Here is a 19,477-nt window from a genome sequence, read left to right on the forward strand (position 1 = left end):
TAATACGATGTTACATCACCGCGTGTAAAAGATTTTTTATGTACAGCCTTTTTAAAAACACAAACCTTTTGAATACGTGTCACCATTGTGAACAAAGACAATGCTTGCATTTAATAGAATAATAATTAAATATTTACACGAAGAAATGATTTCACACTTCCGTATATTGTCAACTCAGCCTTCTCACTCCTCATTTATCTGTTTGCCGTTTGTTCAAAACGGAATTATCTTATTCTCATTTATTATTAAAGGTACAATTTTTCTTATGACATACCTATCCTTTATTTATTCATTTGACAATTGTAGTCTGCATTACTTTATGGGCTGTTTCACCCATCATGTTATGCAGACTGCAAGTATAAGATAGGCATTAATGAATATAGAACAGAAAGCTGGTAAACTGCCGATATGTACAGAAAAAAAAGTCCTTATCTGCAGAAGATGTATTCAGTAAAGAAATCGCCCTTTTAATGGGTGAATTCTGACCAAAAAACGTATGGCTTTTGGGTGTATTCATTTTGAAAATGTATCATGGCAACCTTCTCTGATTATTATTTCAAGGCTACTAGGAATTCTCAGTGCTTAACATTTGATAACAATACAAAAACAATGCTTAGTAATCAACAACAAAAGTATTTTGTGTAAAAGTTAGTTTATTGAGTAAAACAGAAATAGGGTCAAATATGGTAAGTATTTGAAATTTGGTGGTCCAGAAATTATGATTTGAATAGTTGGTAAGAGATTTACATGTTGGAGTTAATCCAGTTGACGAACATGGGTACCCTGGTCCAAACTCCTGGGTATCCAGCCTGAGCGCATCCTCTACCCCAGGAGGTGACACCGATGAGGGTTCCGCCGACAGTCAGTGGGCCGCCGGAGTCTCCCTGGCAAGCATCAGCTCCAGTCCTGCCGGCGCAGATCATGTTGGTGGTGACGGTGTTGAAACCGGCATAAGCGTTGACGCAGGTCTGTTGGTTGACGATGGGAATATTCACCTTGTACAGCTGAGTGGGAGAAGATCCTCCTTCCTACAAAAGAAAAATAATAGGTAAAACAAAGCCAGGTGGTTTATTTGAAGAAAAATGAACGGCAAACAATAATGAGACACAACTAATTGTCTTTTTTATGATATATTTTATAAGGTATAGTATCACTAGATTTTTCCGTTTCGTATTTGTTAATTTCAAGTCTTAAAATTATATAAAGTGATGCTACCTGTTGAGTTGAATGGAAAAATCCACGGTCATACTGCAGAAACAAGTTGATAAAATAAAAAAATATGGTTTCGTTGGAGTTTAGTCCAAATCTAAAATATTGGAAAACTGCTAATTAATAGACATAAGAAGACATTTTTTTCGATAAAATTTGTAACATTTAGAATAACCGTTGTGAACGAAGAATCGTCAAAAAACGTGAGGGCTTTGGTTTTATTATGATAGGTATAAAGTTTTCATAACTCACAGTAAGGGTTCCCCATCCAGTGGCGAGGGCGCTGGTTCCATCGGCGACAGTCTGTCCCTGGGATGGCAGCCTAACGACGGCGGCGCTTCCGGAGAGGGTGATGGGAGAGCTCACGGTCATGAGGGCAATATCGTTGTTCAAAGCACTGTTGAAACCGGAGTGGTTGACAATCTTGGTTACATCAACGACTTGTCCACCGGCATTGTGTGTTGAAGATCCAGCGCGGATTCTCCACTGGTTAGCGGAGGTTCTGAAACAATGATTTGCATTGCAATGATTCAAGCTTCAGTTGACCGACGCGTTTAGGTGGCTAAGTTTGGGTGAGGACCCAGTATTGCGGGGCACCAGTTAGCAAGGGGGGCTACTGTCTCAGCTTCAGCGTGACAACCAGCCGTATAACAGATACAAAACAACAAATATCCTACTCCGATGAGGACTAGGAGTGCTGAACCCAAGTAAAGAGACATATAGCTACAAAGAAGAAAAATATATTTTGCAATAATTAAAACAGAAGCTCCATAAGGTATTCATTGTGAGGGGGAAAGAGACAAGACAGCAGGTTCAGAATATTGATTAAGATATCAATAATATTAAAAACCTGTAAATGTCCATTAAATCTCAATATAAAACACAAATAAAACAGTAAGGTCAGATTGTAAAAGTTTTATCCTTACCCGCTAGTGCAGTGAGCAGCAGTTACGATAACACTCCTGGTTACGATGGTTCCACCGCAGACCTGGCTGTAGGATCCTGATCCGCTGTTCATCAACAGAGCCACCTGGTAGGGTGCCTCTGTGATTTGAGCCTGAGATCCTCCTACGATCTTCCCATCCAGCATGGGGACCGACGGGAGGACGAAGGCTGTAATTCAAAATTAACGTTTTTGCGCAACTCTATTTTAAGTCAATTAATAAAAATAAATTGGTACAAATTTTGAAGTATTTACCATTGGCCGACACCAGAAAAGCTGCTAGTACTACCAGAAACATCTTGGTTATTTTACTGAAGAAGCAATAGCGACCGTCCCTTTTATACTCTTGAAATTTTGATAAATTAATCAGATATTTTATCGTAAATTTACTTGCTGTATCATCGATATTGTTTTAATGCTTTAATTATGATAAAAAAACACTTTAATATGATTAAATTAATCACGGATAACCAATTGCTAGTATATTAGACATCAATGTTGGGGTTTTTCCAATAAGAGATGACTCAAAAATTAATTTGATAGTGAAATAAAATTATTTTTGCAGCCAGTTAGTCGTGAATAAAAAAATAATATAACACACGCATACCACAATAAATATCAGGACTCTAAAAAGAGTAATGGATTCCCAGGATGTAGGAAAAACCTCATTTTCAACAAAGAATTTCGCAATGATCAAGAACACTTCTGAATGGTAAAGTTATTTTTCTGTCAGTTGAGATCAATATCAACTCTACTTCTACTAAATTGTGAAATGATTCGAGGTCCAACTGTATTAGTAAACGTTTGGAAAAGTGATTCAAACATGGTGGAAATGTAATGTAATTATCAATACTATTGATAATTTCTTTAATGGGATAAACATACTACCAACTTGTGAGAAAGATTAAGGACAGTTATAGGCATCATGTTTAGAATAAAATATTTTGTACCAATAAAAATTTTAAGACTTATTTATCAATCATTAGTGGAATCAATCAATAAGTATAGTATTACTAGTTGGAGCCTTTCCTGTAAAACCAACATTAAAAAAATTAATCTTTACGAAACTCGGCTCTTAAATTAATTAACAGATCAGCTAGAATTGATAAGGAAGAGGTACCCGAACTTTTTAAAAAGCAAGGGTGCCTGTCCGTAAATGCAATTTTATGGTTCAAATTTGTTACGAGTTATCGTTTTGATAGTAACTACCAGGAAATATATATACATACACATAATACAAGGCTAGCACAACGTGAAAGCTTGTAACTACCGAGGTTTGTAAACAAGTATGCCCAAAGAACACTTCATTATACAATTACTAAAGTTTTCAATAAGATTCCTAAGCAGATCTCAAAAGGAAATGTTGACAAAACTTTTAAGAAAAAAATAATTTAATGACGAATATGTAACAAGACTTTATACTGATTATTATTTTATGTTAACAGTCATGTATTTAAATTTTTGTTAGTACATTTTGTGTAAAAAATACGTATTTTTTTAGTTCTCAATAATGTTTATATTACGTTTAAAATTTAAATTATTTCTAAAACGTTTTTCTTTGTAAAGAAAAAAAATAAAAAAACCTGCTGTCAAGCCGGTATCGAGGCTTAGTGGGTTTCATAATTTTTTTATTTTTTATTTTCTGTTCATCATGTTTACTCTCTTAAATAAAAATAAATACAAAAAAAACCATAAAATATGACTTTATTAGTTTTTCCAGTGACCAGATTTTGTCATGATCAACATGGCTATAGATGTTTGAGGTTGCAGTGATTCCCATTAACCCTGAAATGCATTATTTTTTATATTGCACTAAAATATGTCTTATGGTGTCATTTCCCTCTGGTGATGATATATTGTGTGAGGGATGAGAAGTACGCCCATCTTTGGAGATAAAGAAACAACAGATAAATTAATTAGTTAGAAATTTGGAAATAAATCTTTGCAAAACTCCAGAAATGACAGAGACGGGTGGTCATCATTTCAATTGACATAAATCTTAGACAAAAGGGAGGATTTTATTTTCCTCTTTTCTTTAATCCACAAATCAACTCTCTAAATTATTATCAGTATTTCTCTGTCTGATCTCCATTATTTATGATTTTAAATAATTAAACCTAAATATTTGGGAAAATGGAAATTTCCATCACGATACATTTAAGGGTTGATTTCATTGAAACATTTAGTGATAAAAATCTTGGAGCTTTAAATTGTTAGGTATATCTTTTTTTTAATAAAAAATAAGATCGTACTGGTGATCAGCAGATAGAGTTTTAAGTCATTCACAAGGTGCTAGGAAATCGGCACATGTTGATAATTTATCGATATTTTGACAGATATCTTAACAAAGATGGAAAACATTTTTTATACTTATTGAAAATCTATATTTCTTTAAGAGATAATATCATTCGGGTACTATTATGGAAAGTTGTTGCATCCGTTTTAAGATTTATTATAATTCATTTTATCTGTACCTCAGATGCAGGCGGATGCAAATCCAATCGTCAAATATCCAACAAAAGCCTCAAGACTCTACTTTCGCTAAGTGATTTCTAATATGATATACCATTAATTTGTATTTTCAGTATCTTAATACATTGTTTTTTTTAAATATAAGACTTACATTTCTTCAAAACCAATAGACATGATCATAAACTGGATATGGAAGGGAAATGTCATTTCATTGCATTCTCTGAGGTTCAGATATTACTCTCTAATATTCACACTCGAACTCAGCAGATAGGGATTTTAGACATTCATAAGGTGCTAGGAAATTAGCCCATGTTGATAATTTATTGATATTTTGATAGATATCTTAACAAAGATGGAAAACATCTTAATATACTTAATGAACATCTATATTTCTTTGGTTCTGCCATTCCATGTTGATTTTTTGGGATGTTTATGATCTGCAACTTACTATTATGTAGGCTATAAATTTTTCTTTTGAATAGTAGTACAGTGTGCTAATTTTAGTTTATTCCAAACATGGTTAAATAAAGTTGAATAAAATAATTTGCACATTATATATTATACATAAGTGGCAAAAACAGATTACTGAGGTTAGGAAGAAGAATTATCGCACCCCCCATTCACTGAAAAGACTGCAGAATTTTCTCCGAACCAGAACAAAAAAAATCTGTAACAATCTATAATATTTTCTTCTCTGTGCTATGCTAATATTTGCTATCTTGACGCTAATACGGAATGCATCCGCTTTATTTTCAATCTCTAAAAGTATGACCATGTTTCATCCTTCCGCTCCGAACTCAAGTGGCTTCATTTTTATCAGCGCATAAACTTTTAATCTCTCTCACTTCTTTGCAATATTCTTTACAATCCTTGCACTTCAAAATATCTTGCTGAAAATTTCATTTACCTTTCTGATCATGGTCTTTCACTTCGCTCTTCTCAGGAGAGAACACTTTCCATTCCTCGACATGGCACATCATTTTTCAGTTTTTTTTCCGTTTAAGCTGCTAGACTTTGGAATTAGCTAAATCTTCGTATAAAATATGCACCTTTTTGAGCCACCTCCAAAAAAGGCCTGAAACATAATTATGTATCCCCAGAATCCTTCACTCCCTGAATTTTGATTGTTTAAAAAAAAAAAAAAACCCTTTTTCCTTGGTTCCCCTTTTTCTTTCTTTTCAAACTCTTTATCTGATTCCACATTCCTCATCATTAAATATGTATAACATAATGCACATTTAAAAAAAAGGTAATATGTGCAAGTATTATTTTCCAATTAAAAAACAGTTGTTAGTTTTGATGAATGAGGTTATTTTGGTTTTATGTAGGTATCTTTTGTAAATTTATGGTTTTAGTACATAATTTTAACTAACTATTTTTTTGACCAGGCTGTTTTTTGACTGGCTAGAAGATATTGCTTTTAGCAATAAGTCAGCCAAAATACTTATTTTTGGTTCCTAAAGTTTTGAATGAATAAAATAAGTGCTCTAAATTATCCGTTATATTCTGAACCCCATTAGAGAACAGAAGTATTTTAAGGAGTATACAAAAAATAATAATTACTGCTTTTGTTTTTGTTGTTCGAAAGTGTTTTCTTTTTTATTACAATTTCATTTAAAATGAATGAGCATTATTATTGTATCAAAGAATAATTCAGTTATCATCGTCATCATAATTATCTTTCTGCACCCAATGGTGCATAGGGCACTGCATTTGTACACCAATTGCAGCTTATCTTGATCACTTTTGTTAAATGAAGGTACGATGATTTGTCTTACGCTTTTGGTACCATTCCAGAGACTGTGAAATATTCCAGTGTGAAAAAACCATTTTAAATAAATATTTCATATCAACCACGTTGGGAGTCGAACCCGAGACAACCTGTAGGCACACGCGCTGACCAATACACCACGAGGCCGACAGCCAAGGAAATATAATATTTATTAAATAACACCGATCAACTGTATTCAACTTTTTTAATGTTACAAGAACTAATTAAGGTGATTCCTTATTAAGAAATTTACCACTCGTATGGACAAAAAAGCGTACACAATTTTAGAAATATGATTTTGAAGGAAATAATGTAGATGCATAAAATTATAATTTATATACCAAACATACTTCAGTTCGATTTTGTCCGTATTTCATTGCCGGCTATATTTTTTAGGGTCCCAATTACTATTGGTTTACGGTTACTACCAACTACTGAAATTTTGTTCAAACATGTCCTATTTTCGATATGGCTGATGTTAAGGTAAAATCTCTCAAAACACGATAAATAGCAAATACGAGGTTCAAACCTTATCCCGATCTCCAAATTAATACTTAAAATACAGTTCTTGACCCTTTTCAATAATTGGGGTTGTATTTTTTTACACTAAAAAGTCACTTCTCTGCACCCGTAACGCAAGCTGTCTGGACAATTCACCCAGTTGCGTGGCATTGCTATGTCAAACAATAAATTGTATAAAGCTTTAGTTCACAGATTTGGTTAGTCTAAGTGTGAGACATGTAAGTAATCACAGAGTGTAGATTTGCACGTCGCGAGCGACACTTATGAAATGAACAATTTAAAAAACATAGCATTATTCTCAAGTACACGTAAAACCCCACCATTACTCATTATCGGGAAACCCATAGTTGTCCGATTATTCCTTAAAATCAAGTTTATCAAGACTGATACGCTATTGGGTGAATAAAAAGGCATAGTATAATAAGCATTGTTTTGAGGCGGCTTCAAAAATTAAAAGTTCGAAGAGTTAAATATAAAAGGCAAGGTTTGCTTATTTGAGAATAAAACAAACAATTACCAAAAAATTGAGCCCTATAGACAAATTTTGATGACATATTCGGATTCAGCAGACCAAAATTACATAAGAATCAGTAAAAATTGTTCTTTTAACATAATCATTGTTTTATTCAAATTATTTATTGACAATTCTTGGTGGAATTCCATTGTGATGATGTAATAACTTATATTTACATATAAGTTATTAATTTTAACATACTTGGTACACTTCCACTTATTTATTTGACCAATTAGCGCTTTCACCCTCTAATAAGCATCTTCAGACTGGTGTAAATAACTTTTTACACTACTTTTAATCACTTATATTATAGTATAAGCTGGCGCGCTTTATTAAAATTTATATTTATATTAGGATAAAAATACAAACGGTGGAAATGATTTTAAATACGTGTAAATTATTAATTTGTTTTTCTGTAAATAAAGTTACAATAAAACATTATTATGGTTAGTCAAATATAATGGTAAGCTGTGCATAATCGCTTCTATACACGGTTCGTCCCTGCTGGCTACTGTCTGGAAGGCGAGAATTTACAGGTGATAAGCCATGTAGATGCCAGACCTTACCATATTACCTTCTGTTAAATGTTCTTCATCTCTGTTGTAATATGTTAGTATTAACAGCTCCCAAGGGAGTTGAATCCAGTCCTTGTCCACAAAACAACAAAACAAACTTGAAATATTGCTGAATATTTATTTATTCAAGCAAATTGCAAGCTCATGACTTGGGACTTTATTACAAAAATATTGAATTTAGTTTTGATTTCATATCAGTGTGTAAATTTAGGAACCCTTATTCAAACGCGAACTTGTACGTAATCTTAAACCGAACCCCCCCTCCGTATGGAATTATTTGGCTAAAGAAGATAAAATAAAGATGAAGTTTGAATGATCAACTAGGATAAAAATTGGCATTAGCATTTAATTAACTTAGATTCTGTAATGTAATTTTGGGGATTGGAATATTTTGTTCAAACAAAAACATTAATATAATTTATACTGTATTTTTAACTCTTGTGTGGCGGTGATGTCATCCTAGTCGACATAGGATACAAGACTTGATATATCTCTCTTATGTTTTAAAATTATGAAATCGTATTTTTTGTAACCTTCAAATGGACATTTTCACACCGGATTTGGAAAGTAAAATTTGTATACTATGCTGGATGTTAATATAAAAAATATTTATCCCTTCTACGCGAAGAATGAATGTCCGCTTATTCAGCAACACATCTGTATAAGAGAGAGCACGAAGATAGAAATCATAAAACGGAAGACAGAGACGCTGTTTTGTGGCGGATTTTGTGTAAAACAGATCCAGTCTTCAGTCGGTTGATGACAGTGATGGGAGACGCCCGCACGTAATATGAGCGGAGTATTTATGATTTTTAATTTATTTTGCCATAACAGGGCTAAATTATATGTTTATTTGCATAAATTATGGAAAAAATAATTATTAAACCGTATGTCTCCATGTTTTTCTTTTTTTTTTAAATGTCTGACTAACTTTAGAATATTCCGTCTTTAGCTTGTGGTAACACGATGTTACAACACCGCGTGCAAAGGGGTTATTTGCCACAGTATTTTAAGAGTAAATAAGTGGATTCAGTATGAATGATTATAGATTAATAATCGTATCAGAGATTTTATGTATTTATTCAACAAAGGTATTTCTTTTGTCTGAATAATATGGAATTGTATACTGCAAATTGGCACATAGCTGGTAACCTGTTCAATGAAATCGTTCAATGGTTTCAAGTTTTACTTGACCAATCAGTCGGTGGATGAAAAAGATTGGGTGGGTGCTTCGCCCCCGGAATTTCCCCAACACAATTGGCCCAATTGAACCGGTTTGTGGTGCCGTGGATAATGTCGCGGACTCACGGATCAGAGGTCCAAGGTTCGCACCCCGCTTTACCACAACTTGATTTCTATTTTCTAATAGTGAGTTAAATACAACTCGTTGAAAATGGCCCCAAAATTTAATTATTTTAGTAAATCGTAAGAACGCAGATACTTATTTTCATTTAAAATAAAAATAGAAAAGATTTTCAAACATTAATATACTTTTTTTATTCGTAGTTTAAAGATACGGGGGCTCTCCGATTCTGGAAAATCTTCTTTTTTTTACGTTGCTAGTACTGTCACTGATATTAGTGTCAAATTTCATGTCAATATCTAAATTTGTCCAATAATTACGCACGTGTTTTGTGAACAATAAAAAATTAAATCAACAGTGTTTTGAGTATGTCTAAATGTTTGCAAATAGGTAGAAATTCTTCCTTACGGAGTTATCTAGATACAAATTTGTTACAACACAGATGGAAAATATTTTTGAGAACATTTTTGCAACAAATTTAGTACAGAAAGTTAATTAAGAACATGACATCTATTCTTAAAACTCAGTATTTTTTGTTTTGGGTCCTAGTGAGGTGCTACGATTCACATCCATATAGGAGAATAGTTGTTATCCAGGCGTTTTTTATGGCAGCATTTAGTTTTCACTAAGTAAATATCTGATCCCCAGACAGCCTTCATACTGCTAAATGTGGCGCCTGCTACTTCTAGTCACACTCCCAGATTTTTTTAATGCTGCCGTTTTCTGTAACATAACAAATACTCCCAGGTATTTGAAACTCTCGACCCTTCCGATGACTTGGTTCGACAGTCAGGGAATGTTGGACCTTAAGGCACAAAGTGTTACACAGTACATGAGTTTTTGCAGTATTGATTTTTCAACCCATGCATGGGGAGTACCTATTTAGGCCATCCACCCCACCTGACCTTACCTTGAAAAAATCAGCAGATTAAGTTGAGTAATTGGGTTATCATTTATGTAAAATATTTAATCAGCGTTATTAATTTTGTCCTACAAAATATAGATTACTTTTATCGTACGCAGTGAAACAATTATATTCTGATTTATTATTTAGGTGCTACTTCAAATATACAACGGACAAATAGCTCTGTATAAGTTATGTGGTTTATTTCATTTTATTTATAAACGGACTTACTTTTTATGTAAACACATGTTAATAGATTACCTTCACCTGAATCAAATACCGTATTTCAATGATTAAGTGGTAAGAGTGTTTGCCTATACGCGGAGTTTCAGGTTTAATTTCAGAAAAAAAAAAATACCATCCTGGTTTTATTTTATTATTTTATTTTTTTATTAAATATACGGCCTAAGCCAATTACAACAGTTACATGAAGAAACATAAATGCAAGAAACTGAACGAAAATAACATAAAACTATTTAGCAAAGACAAACCAGGGCAAAACAATAATTGTATACAATATATTTAAAAAAAACGAAAGACCTAAAACTTTGAGCTAAACCATGCCAATCCAACTTCATCCCACACTGTTTAGTCGCGAAGAGATCTACGAAAAGCCGGAAGATCTATCCCAAAAAATTCCAAGTCGTGCGATGAATTGACTAATCTACGCATTCTGGACATTGGGGCATAAAAACCAAAGTTGCTCTTAGAAGATTTTATAAATCGCAGATTTTGACTTCTCAATCTTCCAAACGTTTCATCTACCGAGCGGTTAATCTTCAAGCAATATGCAAATGAAAGATCAAACTGGATGACACCATTAACTCTTTTGTGGCTGTGGTGTAACATGTATCTACAGAGGATACCAGACTTGATATATCTCGCATATTTATTTAAATGATGATGTTAAATTTTCCATTATCTTTAAATGGACATTTTCGCATTGGATTTGGAAAGTAAAATTTATCATTACAGTACGAAGAATGATTACCCGAATGAAAGTGATGCCAATACCACAATAAATCTTTTATACTGTATAAAAAGAGCACGAGAATAGAACTATAACAATGAGGACAGAGACGCTGCTCTGTGGCCGGTGTTTGTGTAAAAGAAACATACACAAAATAAGAAATTCGTTCAATCAGTCGGTTATTGCTAGTCAAATGACTGGCGTCCTTATAATTGTTAATTTTCTATAACAGGCCTAAATTATACAATATTTTTTATAAATTATGTAAAATGAATTATTTAACATAATCTAGGTGTTTTTTTTTGTAATTTCAGAATATTCAGTTATTTGTTTGAGGTAAAACGTAAAGTTTTAGTAAAGCCTTTTAAGAGTTAAAAACACACACCTTTGGAATACGTGTCACCATTGTGGACAACGACGGGGCCTGCATTTAATAAAAGAATAATTATGTATTTACATAAAGAAGTGTTTTCGCACTACAGTATATTGTCAACCCATCCTTCTCTCCTCTCGTTAATCTGTTTGAAGTTTGTTTTAAAATGAATAATTTTGTTTTCGTTTATTCTGGAAGATACCATTTTTAATATGACATACCTTTCGTATATTTATTTATAATTTACGTGTTGTTAAACCCATCACGCAATGCAGACTGTAAATATAAGATAGACGTTCATGAATATAGAGCAGGTAGTTGGTAAGCTGCCGATATGAATAGAAAAATAAGTCCATGTTATTCATTCAGTAAGAAAATTACCTTATTTATGGGTAAATTTTGACTGACATTTGTACGGCTTCTGGGTGTATTGATTCTCAAAAAGAATCATAGAGACCTTCTCTGATTATGTTTTCAAAGCTACTAAGATTTTCTAGCACTAAGCATTTGAAAACAATAAAAATACAGTGCTTATAGTCCTTAAAATGTAAGATGATTAGAATGACAGTTGTCAGAAAAACTGACGACATAACTTTGTATTAACGTTTAAGGAGTGATTTATATTGACACACGAAAATTCATTCGTATTTGGTAAGTTTATTTTATTTTTTAATACAATTCTTGAAAAAAACTAAAATAAACTTAATTATTAACGACGTTACAAGGTTACATCATTTTGTAAAAACGTTAGAGATGGGAGAAAATTGATCGAATAAAAAAAAATTCGTTTAATAATGTTCACGAAAAATGTATAAATGTCTTATTTTTGGTGAATAATTGTATTCAACACACTATAATAGGCTTGTTTTTGCGTTTTTCATATAAATTTTTGGAAACAGAGTTTCGTGTTTGCATGAAAAAACTGATAAAATCGATTTGATCGGCACGTGATCAGTGATCAGTAATTTGCCATCAATATTGATTTGAGTTTGACAGCTGTTATTCTAAATCATCTTTCATTTTAAGGACTATAGTAATAAACGACAAAAGTATTTTATGTAAAAGTTAGTTTATTGAGTAAAACAGAAATAGCGTCAAATATGGTAAGTATTTGAAATTTGGTGGTCCAGAAATTATGACTTGAATTGTTGGTAAGAGATTTACATGTTGGAGTTAATCCAGTTGACGAACATGGGTACCCTGGTCCAGACTCCTGGGTATCCAGCCTGAGCGCATCCTTTACCCCAGGAGGTGACACCGATGAGGGTTCCGCCGACAGTCAGTGGGCCGCCGGAGTCTCCCTGGCAAGCATCGGCTCCAGTCCTGCCGGCGCAGATCATGTTGGTGGTGACGGTGTTGAAACCGGCATAAGCGTTGACGCAGGTCTGTTGGTTGACGATGGGAATATTCACCTTGTACAGCTGAGTGGGAGAAGATCCTCCTTCCTACAAAAGAAAAATAATAGGTAAAACAAAGCCAGGTGGTTTATTTGAAGAAAAATGAACGGCAAACAATAATGGGTCACAACTAATTGTCTTTTTTATGATATATGGTCATACTGCAGAAACACGCTGATAAAATAAAAAAATATGGTTTCGTTGGAGTTTAATCTAAATATCAAATATTGGAAAACTGCTTTTGAATAGAAATAAGAAGACATTTTTTTCGATAAAATTTGTAACATTCAGAATAACCGTTGTAAACGAAGAATCGAAAAAAAACGTGAGGGCTTTGGTTTTATTATGATAGGTATAAAGTTTTCATAACTCACAGTAAGGGTTCCCCATCCAGTGGCGAGGGCGCTGGTTCCATCGGCGACAGTCTGTCCCTGGGATGGCAGCCTAACGACGGCGGCGCTTCCGGAGAGGGTGATGGGAGAGCTCACGGTCATGAGGGCAATATCGTTGTTCAAAGCACTGTTGAAACCGGAGTGGTTGACAATCTTGGTTACATCAACGACTTGTCCACCGGCATTGTGTGTTGAAGATCCAGCGCGGATTCTCCACTGGTTAGCGGAGGTTCTGAAACAATGATTTGCATTGCAATGATTCAAGCTTCAGTAGACCGACGCGTTTAGGTGGCTAAGTTTGGGTGAGGACCCAGTATTGCGGGGCACCAGTTAGCAAGGGGGGCTACTGTCTCAGCTTCAGCGTGACAACCGGCCGTATAACAGATACAAAACAACAAATATCCTACTCCGATGAAGACTAGGAGTGCTGAACCCAAGTAAAGAGACATACAGCTAGGAAGAAGAAAAAGATGTTTTGCAATAATTAAAGCAGAAGCTCTATAAGGTACTCATTGTGAGGGGGAAAGAGACAAGAAAAGAGGGTTCAGAATATTGATTAAGATATCAATAATATTAAAAACCTGTAAATGTCCATTAAATCTCAATATAAAACACAAATAAAACAGTAAGGTCAGGTTGTAAAAGTTTTATCCTTACCCGCTAGTGCAGTGAGCAGCAGTTACGATAACACTCCTGGTTACGATGGTTCCACCGCAGACCTGGCTGAAGGATCCTGATCCCCTGTTCATCAACAGAGCCACCTGGTAGGGTGCCTCTGTGATTTGAGCCTGAGATCCTCCTACGATCTTCCCATCCAGCATGGGGACCGACGGGAGGACGAAGGCTGTAATTCAAAATTAACGTTTTAGCGCAACTCTAATTTAAGTCAATTAATAAAAATAAATTGGCACAAATTTTGAAGTATTTACCATTGGCCGACACCAGAAAAGCTGCTAGTACTACTAGAAACATCTTGGTTATTTTACTGAAGAAACAATAGCGGCCGTCCCTTTTATACTCTTGAAATTTCGATAAATTAATCAGACATTTTATCGTAAATTTACCTTTTGTATCATCGATTTTGTATTAATGCTTTAATTATGATAAAAAAAACACCTTAATATGATTAAATTAATCACGGATAACTGATAATTAATATTTTATTTTTTTATGTAATTCAGAAAACATACAGTCAAACATTAGAAACAAAGATTTTGACCAATTGAGTTTTCATACCGAAAGCACACTCCAAGCCATCCATGCACACACATATGAATGCATATATATACACAGATGCATTCGCACATGTATGTTTAATACATATTCAAACACAAGCACATACATAACATGCGGTACATATACACATTATAAACCACACAAGATTTTCAAGTAACCATCCCAAATAAACAGCTCTTTATCAGAAATTTTCTGTATAAATGCATCATGCAGTTAAAAATGTCTACATTATTACTGACTCCATTATAATTTTTTCACACTTTTTTTTTAGGCTTTACAGGGTTTTTGACTTAAAATGAATTTGAGGTTAATTTTTCAATTAACTTTTTAGACCAATGAATATTTTTACAAGTTGGTTAATAAAAAAAATAATTTTATCTGTTATTGCAAAAAAGACAAAAGAAACCAATATTTTGTAAAAAATACGGCGAATCAACCAGAATTATTTAGAATTTTGAAAATAAAAATTAAATTACATGTAAGACGCCTTTTTTCAAACGATTTTCAATCGAAAATTTTCCGCTATCATTTTTAATGTCACCAAAACGATATTCCAGGCTCCCTATAAATTTATTTTGAATTTCCTCGATTTGATTACTATATACATTATACTGAGGGGACCTGAAGCAAATTTGAGTTGACTACGTACGTAAGTGTAGTAAATAAGTTTGAGTGTATCTGGTGACGTGAATGGTTTGGAAATTCGTAAGATAAACCTTAGAAGTCTATACGCCATTTAAACTATTGTATTTATGTGATCTCTATAAAAAAGCTTATTATTTATCAGTACACCAAATCTCCCGCTTTCATTGAACGATTGACAATTTTTCCAGATATTTTATAGCCAAATGGTATTATCTTTTTCCGAGTAAATGACATGGCAAAACATTTATCAGTAATCAGAAACAACTGATTTTCCTTGCAATAGCGACAGATTCTACCAGTCAGCTTGATGAACTTTGCAATCATTTACGAAAGACCTTATTTTAAATACTTTATTTTCATCAGCGTAAAGCGAAAATTTTGAGTTTTGAATACATAAACTCATATCATTAATATGAGTTAAAAAACAATAATGGTCCAAGAAGCGAACCTTGAAGGACACCGGATGAAATTGATTTAAATTATGAATTAAATCTTTTAAGTGAGACTGATTGACTGCGGGTACTTATTTAGGAACATATCCAACGATACATATTCCCCTGTGTACCAATATTTCAAATCTTGCGAAGCAAGACCGAATTACTTATTTTATGAAAAGTCTTGGAAGGTCCGTATACAAAACCTGTAGCAATTGCACAGAAATCTTTAATCCGAGTCATTTAAAAAAAAACATTTCGTTATCCAAGTGACTTGCTCTTCAAAGAATTCAGAGTACTGAATATTATTCAACAGTATATATTGAGAACGGTAGTGGTTACACACATAAATAGAGACATTTACCCAAGCGTCAACCACAACCATAATACAAGATACTCTAATAGGGATCTGATACTAAGTGAAGGGGTCAACACTACGTAGGCAAAAAGGTCCATAACCTTTTGCCAGAATCATGGAAAGACGGGAGTGTTGTCAAGTTACGGAAGGTGTTGACCTCGCTCTTTCATGACATTGGTCGTAGTGAGTCAGAAAAGTTGATGCATGCCACGGATTGGAGAATCTTACTGGATGTCAAAAATAAAATATAAAAAATAAGGAATAATTTAAAAAATATATATTTATAGATGACAACCATGAAGTTTCGCATAAATAAATTGTCTATGTTTTTATGAATGTATGTATGTGTATGCGCATGGGTGTATGTACGTGTGTGTGTATGTACATGTGTATATATGTGTATATATATATGTGTGTGTATATATGTGTATGTCTGTATGTATATGAATAAAAATGTGTATCCGAATATTTTTTTATTTTGTTTGTCTGTGCTCTATATAAATTTGTTAACTTTTATGATATATTAAAATGTAATTGCCTAGCTTGGAACGGGGTATGTACCCTTGTTAGCTGGGCAAAGTGAACATGGAATTGTATTTTGATAAAGAGTGTGAATAAATAAATAAAATAAAAAAATAATTAAAAAAAACATCTTCCTGAAAACCTGCATCCATTGCATTCAAAATAATATCGGTAAATTCACAAAGGTTTGATTCAACTGACCGTTTCTTATAGAATTCATGTTAATGAGGAAGTTCAGTGGTTTTTTTATATTTTTTTATTTGTTAAAAGACTGTTAAACAATGTCAAAAATTATTTTTTTTAATATTTATATATCGTATTATCGGCGCTACGATTTTTCAAAGTTTTGTATTTCTGAAATGACTCCGCGTGTAACGTCAGAGGTTCATTTCCGCTTATTCTCATTCAGTTCTTCCCATTGGTCCAGAAGCGACAAGCAGACCGAAAATCTTCCATAGCTCTCAGATCATAGGTTGATTCACATGAACCAGTGACGTCATTTAAAGTAGTGCGTTTTTATCAAAATATTTTTTATTATTTTTTCTGTACATTTTCAAGAAACTTTGTTTTTATTTTTTAATGCTCTAATTTTTACCCCGCGTAAGAAAACGTTTTTTGTATCCAATTTCCCATAGGGCTGAAGTTCCTCATTGGGAGTAATACGTGGTTTTATAACATCGAACTGCTGATCAGTTACTATATTTTTAAAGATTTTACTAAAAATGGGAAGAAGAGAAATGGGTCTATAAACTACTACAAGATACTTATTTCCTTTTTTATGCACCAGTGCAATCAATGTTTATTTTTTTCCATGTTTTAAGAAGCATGCCTTCCTTTATTGATGTTTTTAAAAAATAAGTAAGGGGACATGCAAGCTGTTTAATACATCTAGAAACAAAAAAAAATGGTGTGTGGCATCAGAGTCCGCACTTTTGCTGATTTTAAGTTATTTGGGATTTTTTTTTACAATGAGTCAATTTCTCTAGCATTAAAATCAATCAAACTATTTTTATCGCTAGAAACACTATGCATTAGTTTCTGAAAATTCACATTGAAAATATTCCGCAAAAGCATTTCAAATGTTCTGACCGCCAATTACCAAATTATCTTTGTAGGGCATTTGAAGAAGCACATCACACCTAGCTTTCTCGGACTTGACAAAAGACCGAATTGAATTTCCGCAAGGAAAATATGAATAGAACACATCAAAGGTTTTACGATGTGTGATTGTGTTTATTTTAATCCAAATAACTACCTCTGTTAGATCCCAAGATTCTACAGAACTACATTACATTTTTTTTGACAGCTATAAGCACGCCTCCACCGAGAGTTAGTTGTCTTTTCTCATAATCACGGTCTCTTCAAAACACAATATATTCACCATAAAAAATTGCTATCATTGATACTTGGAAGGAGCTATGTTTCAGATAAAAATATCATATCATAATCATTAATCAAGACGTCATTTTAAAAATTATGAGCTTTGGAGAAAATGCCGCAAATAAGTTTGCTAAATGCAATTACGAAACCTCTTTTCTTGTATATTATGTGTCATTATATTCACAGTGGATTTTTTAAATTGGCTTTAGCATTGTTAATATTTTTCTACTTATTTTGTTTATGTAATAGCTGTAAAAATCCCAAATAAAATAAAATAAAATAAAATAAAATAAAATAAAATAAAATAAAATAAAATAAAATAAAATAAAATAAAATAAAATAAAATAAAATAAAATAAAATAAAATAAAATAAAATAAAATAAAATAAAATAAAATAAAATAAAATAAAATAAAATAAAATAAAATAAAATAAAATAAAATAAAATAAAATAAAATAAAATAAAATAAAATAAAATAAAATAAAATAAAATAAAATAAAATAAAATAAAATAAAATAAAATAAAATAAAATAAAATAAAATAAAATAAAATAAAATAAAATAAAATTAAATAAAATTAAATAAAATTAAATAAAATTAAATAAAATAAAATAAAATAAAATAAAATAAAAAAAAAAAAAAAAATAAAAAAAAAAAAAATAAAATAAAATAAAATAAAATAAAATAAAATAAAATAAAATAAAATAAAATAAAATAAAATAAAATAAAATAAAATAAAATAAAATAAAATAAAATAAAATAAAATAAAATAAAATAAAATAAAATAAAATAAAATAAAGTAAAATAAAATAAAATAAAATAAAATAAAATGAAATAAAATAAAATAAAATAAAATTAAATAAAATAAAATAAAATAAAATAAAATAAAATAAATCGTACGTATTTAAAATGTTGAGAAAATTACAAAGAAATGGTAGAAAATAATAATAAGGAAAACAAAAAATAACGTTAGTCGGGTGCTTCAAAAGTCATATTATTTTTTTATGATCAACATTTTTTTTTTCTTTTTTTTTATAAATAAATTTAATAAAAGGTACATGTTTATAAAAAAAATTCTATACAGATCTACTTTAACACATCTAGTAAATGTTATCACTGTAACTCTAAAAAAAAGAGAATAACTCTTGTGGTTATAGAGTGACTTACGCTGTTGTAGTTGTTTATTTATAAGAGTTTATATAATTTTAAATATACGAGTACATAAGAACAAAAAAAAAAGTATATATAAAGAAAAAAACATAATATAATAATACATTCATACTCATTAAAATTTATTGCAGTTTTTACACGTGTTCAAAAAATTTCTTTAGATTTACTTTAAATTTATTAATCCGATGAGATTTTAGATATGGGTGATCCTTCATTTTTTCTCAGAAATTTGTTGCCAAATCTTTATCTATTTTCAACTGCCTCGCTCGTAAAATAATAATAAAATCCTGAGGTAATTAAAAGTATCACACTTAAAGAAAAACTAATGATTATGTAAATTTTTCATATTACTGTAATTCACGATAGCTTTATTGAATTTAATAGTTTTA

General features: G+C 31.8%; 2 protein-coding genes across 2 annotated transcripts; both read right to left on the reverse strand.

Moving 5' to 3' along the window:
- Window positions 1-643: 643 nt before the first annotated feature.
- Window positions 644-2,456, reverse strand: LOC148277190 (trypsin alpha-like). The gene is made up of 4 exons (XM_088233218.1): window positions 2,408-2,456; window positions 2,136-2,322; window positions 1,462-1,711; window positions 644-1,028 (listed from the first exon to the last, which is right to left on the reverse strand). The coding sequence occupies exons 1-4, from the start codon at window positions 2,448-2,450 to the stop codon at window positions 744-746; spliced, it is 765 nt and encodes a 254-aa protein (XP_088089344.1). The 5' UTR covers window positions 2,451-2,456; the 3' UTR covers window positions 644-743.
- Window positions 2,457-12,608: 10,152 nt separating this feature from the next.
- On the reverse strand, window positions 12,609-14,366 carry LOC148277191 (trypsin-1-like). The gene is made up of 4 exons (XM_088233217.1): window positions 14,275-14,366; window positions 14,003-14,189; window positions 13,328-13,577; window positions 12,609-13,001 (listed from the first exon to the last, which is right to left on the reverse strand). Exons 1-4 carry the CDS (start codon window positions 14,315-14,317, stop codon window positions 12,717-12,719), a joined length of 765 nt encoding a protein of 254 aa, XP_088089343.1. The 5' UTR covers window positions 14,318-14,366; the 3' UTR covers window positions 12,609-12,716.
- Between the last annotated feature and the right edge of the window lie 5,111 nt (window positions 14,367-19,477).

The sequence above is a fragment of the Micrasema longulum genome, unplaced genomic scaffold (genome assembly GCF_059751315.1).
Source record: "Micrasema longulum isolate JH-2025_06_02 unplaced genomic scaffold, ASM5975131v1 h1tg001071l, whole genome shotgun sequence".
In the NCBI taxonomy this organism is placed as follows: domain Eukaryota; kingdom Metazoa; phylum Arthropoda; class Insecta; order Trichoptera; family Brachycentridae; genus Micrasema; species Micrasema longulum.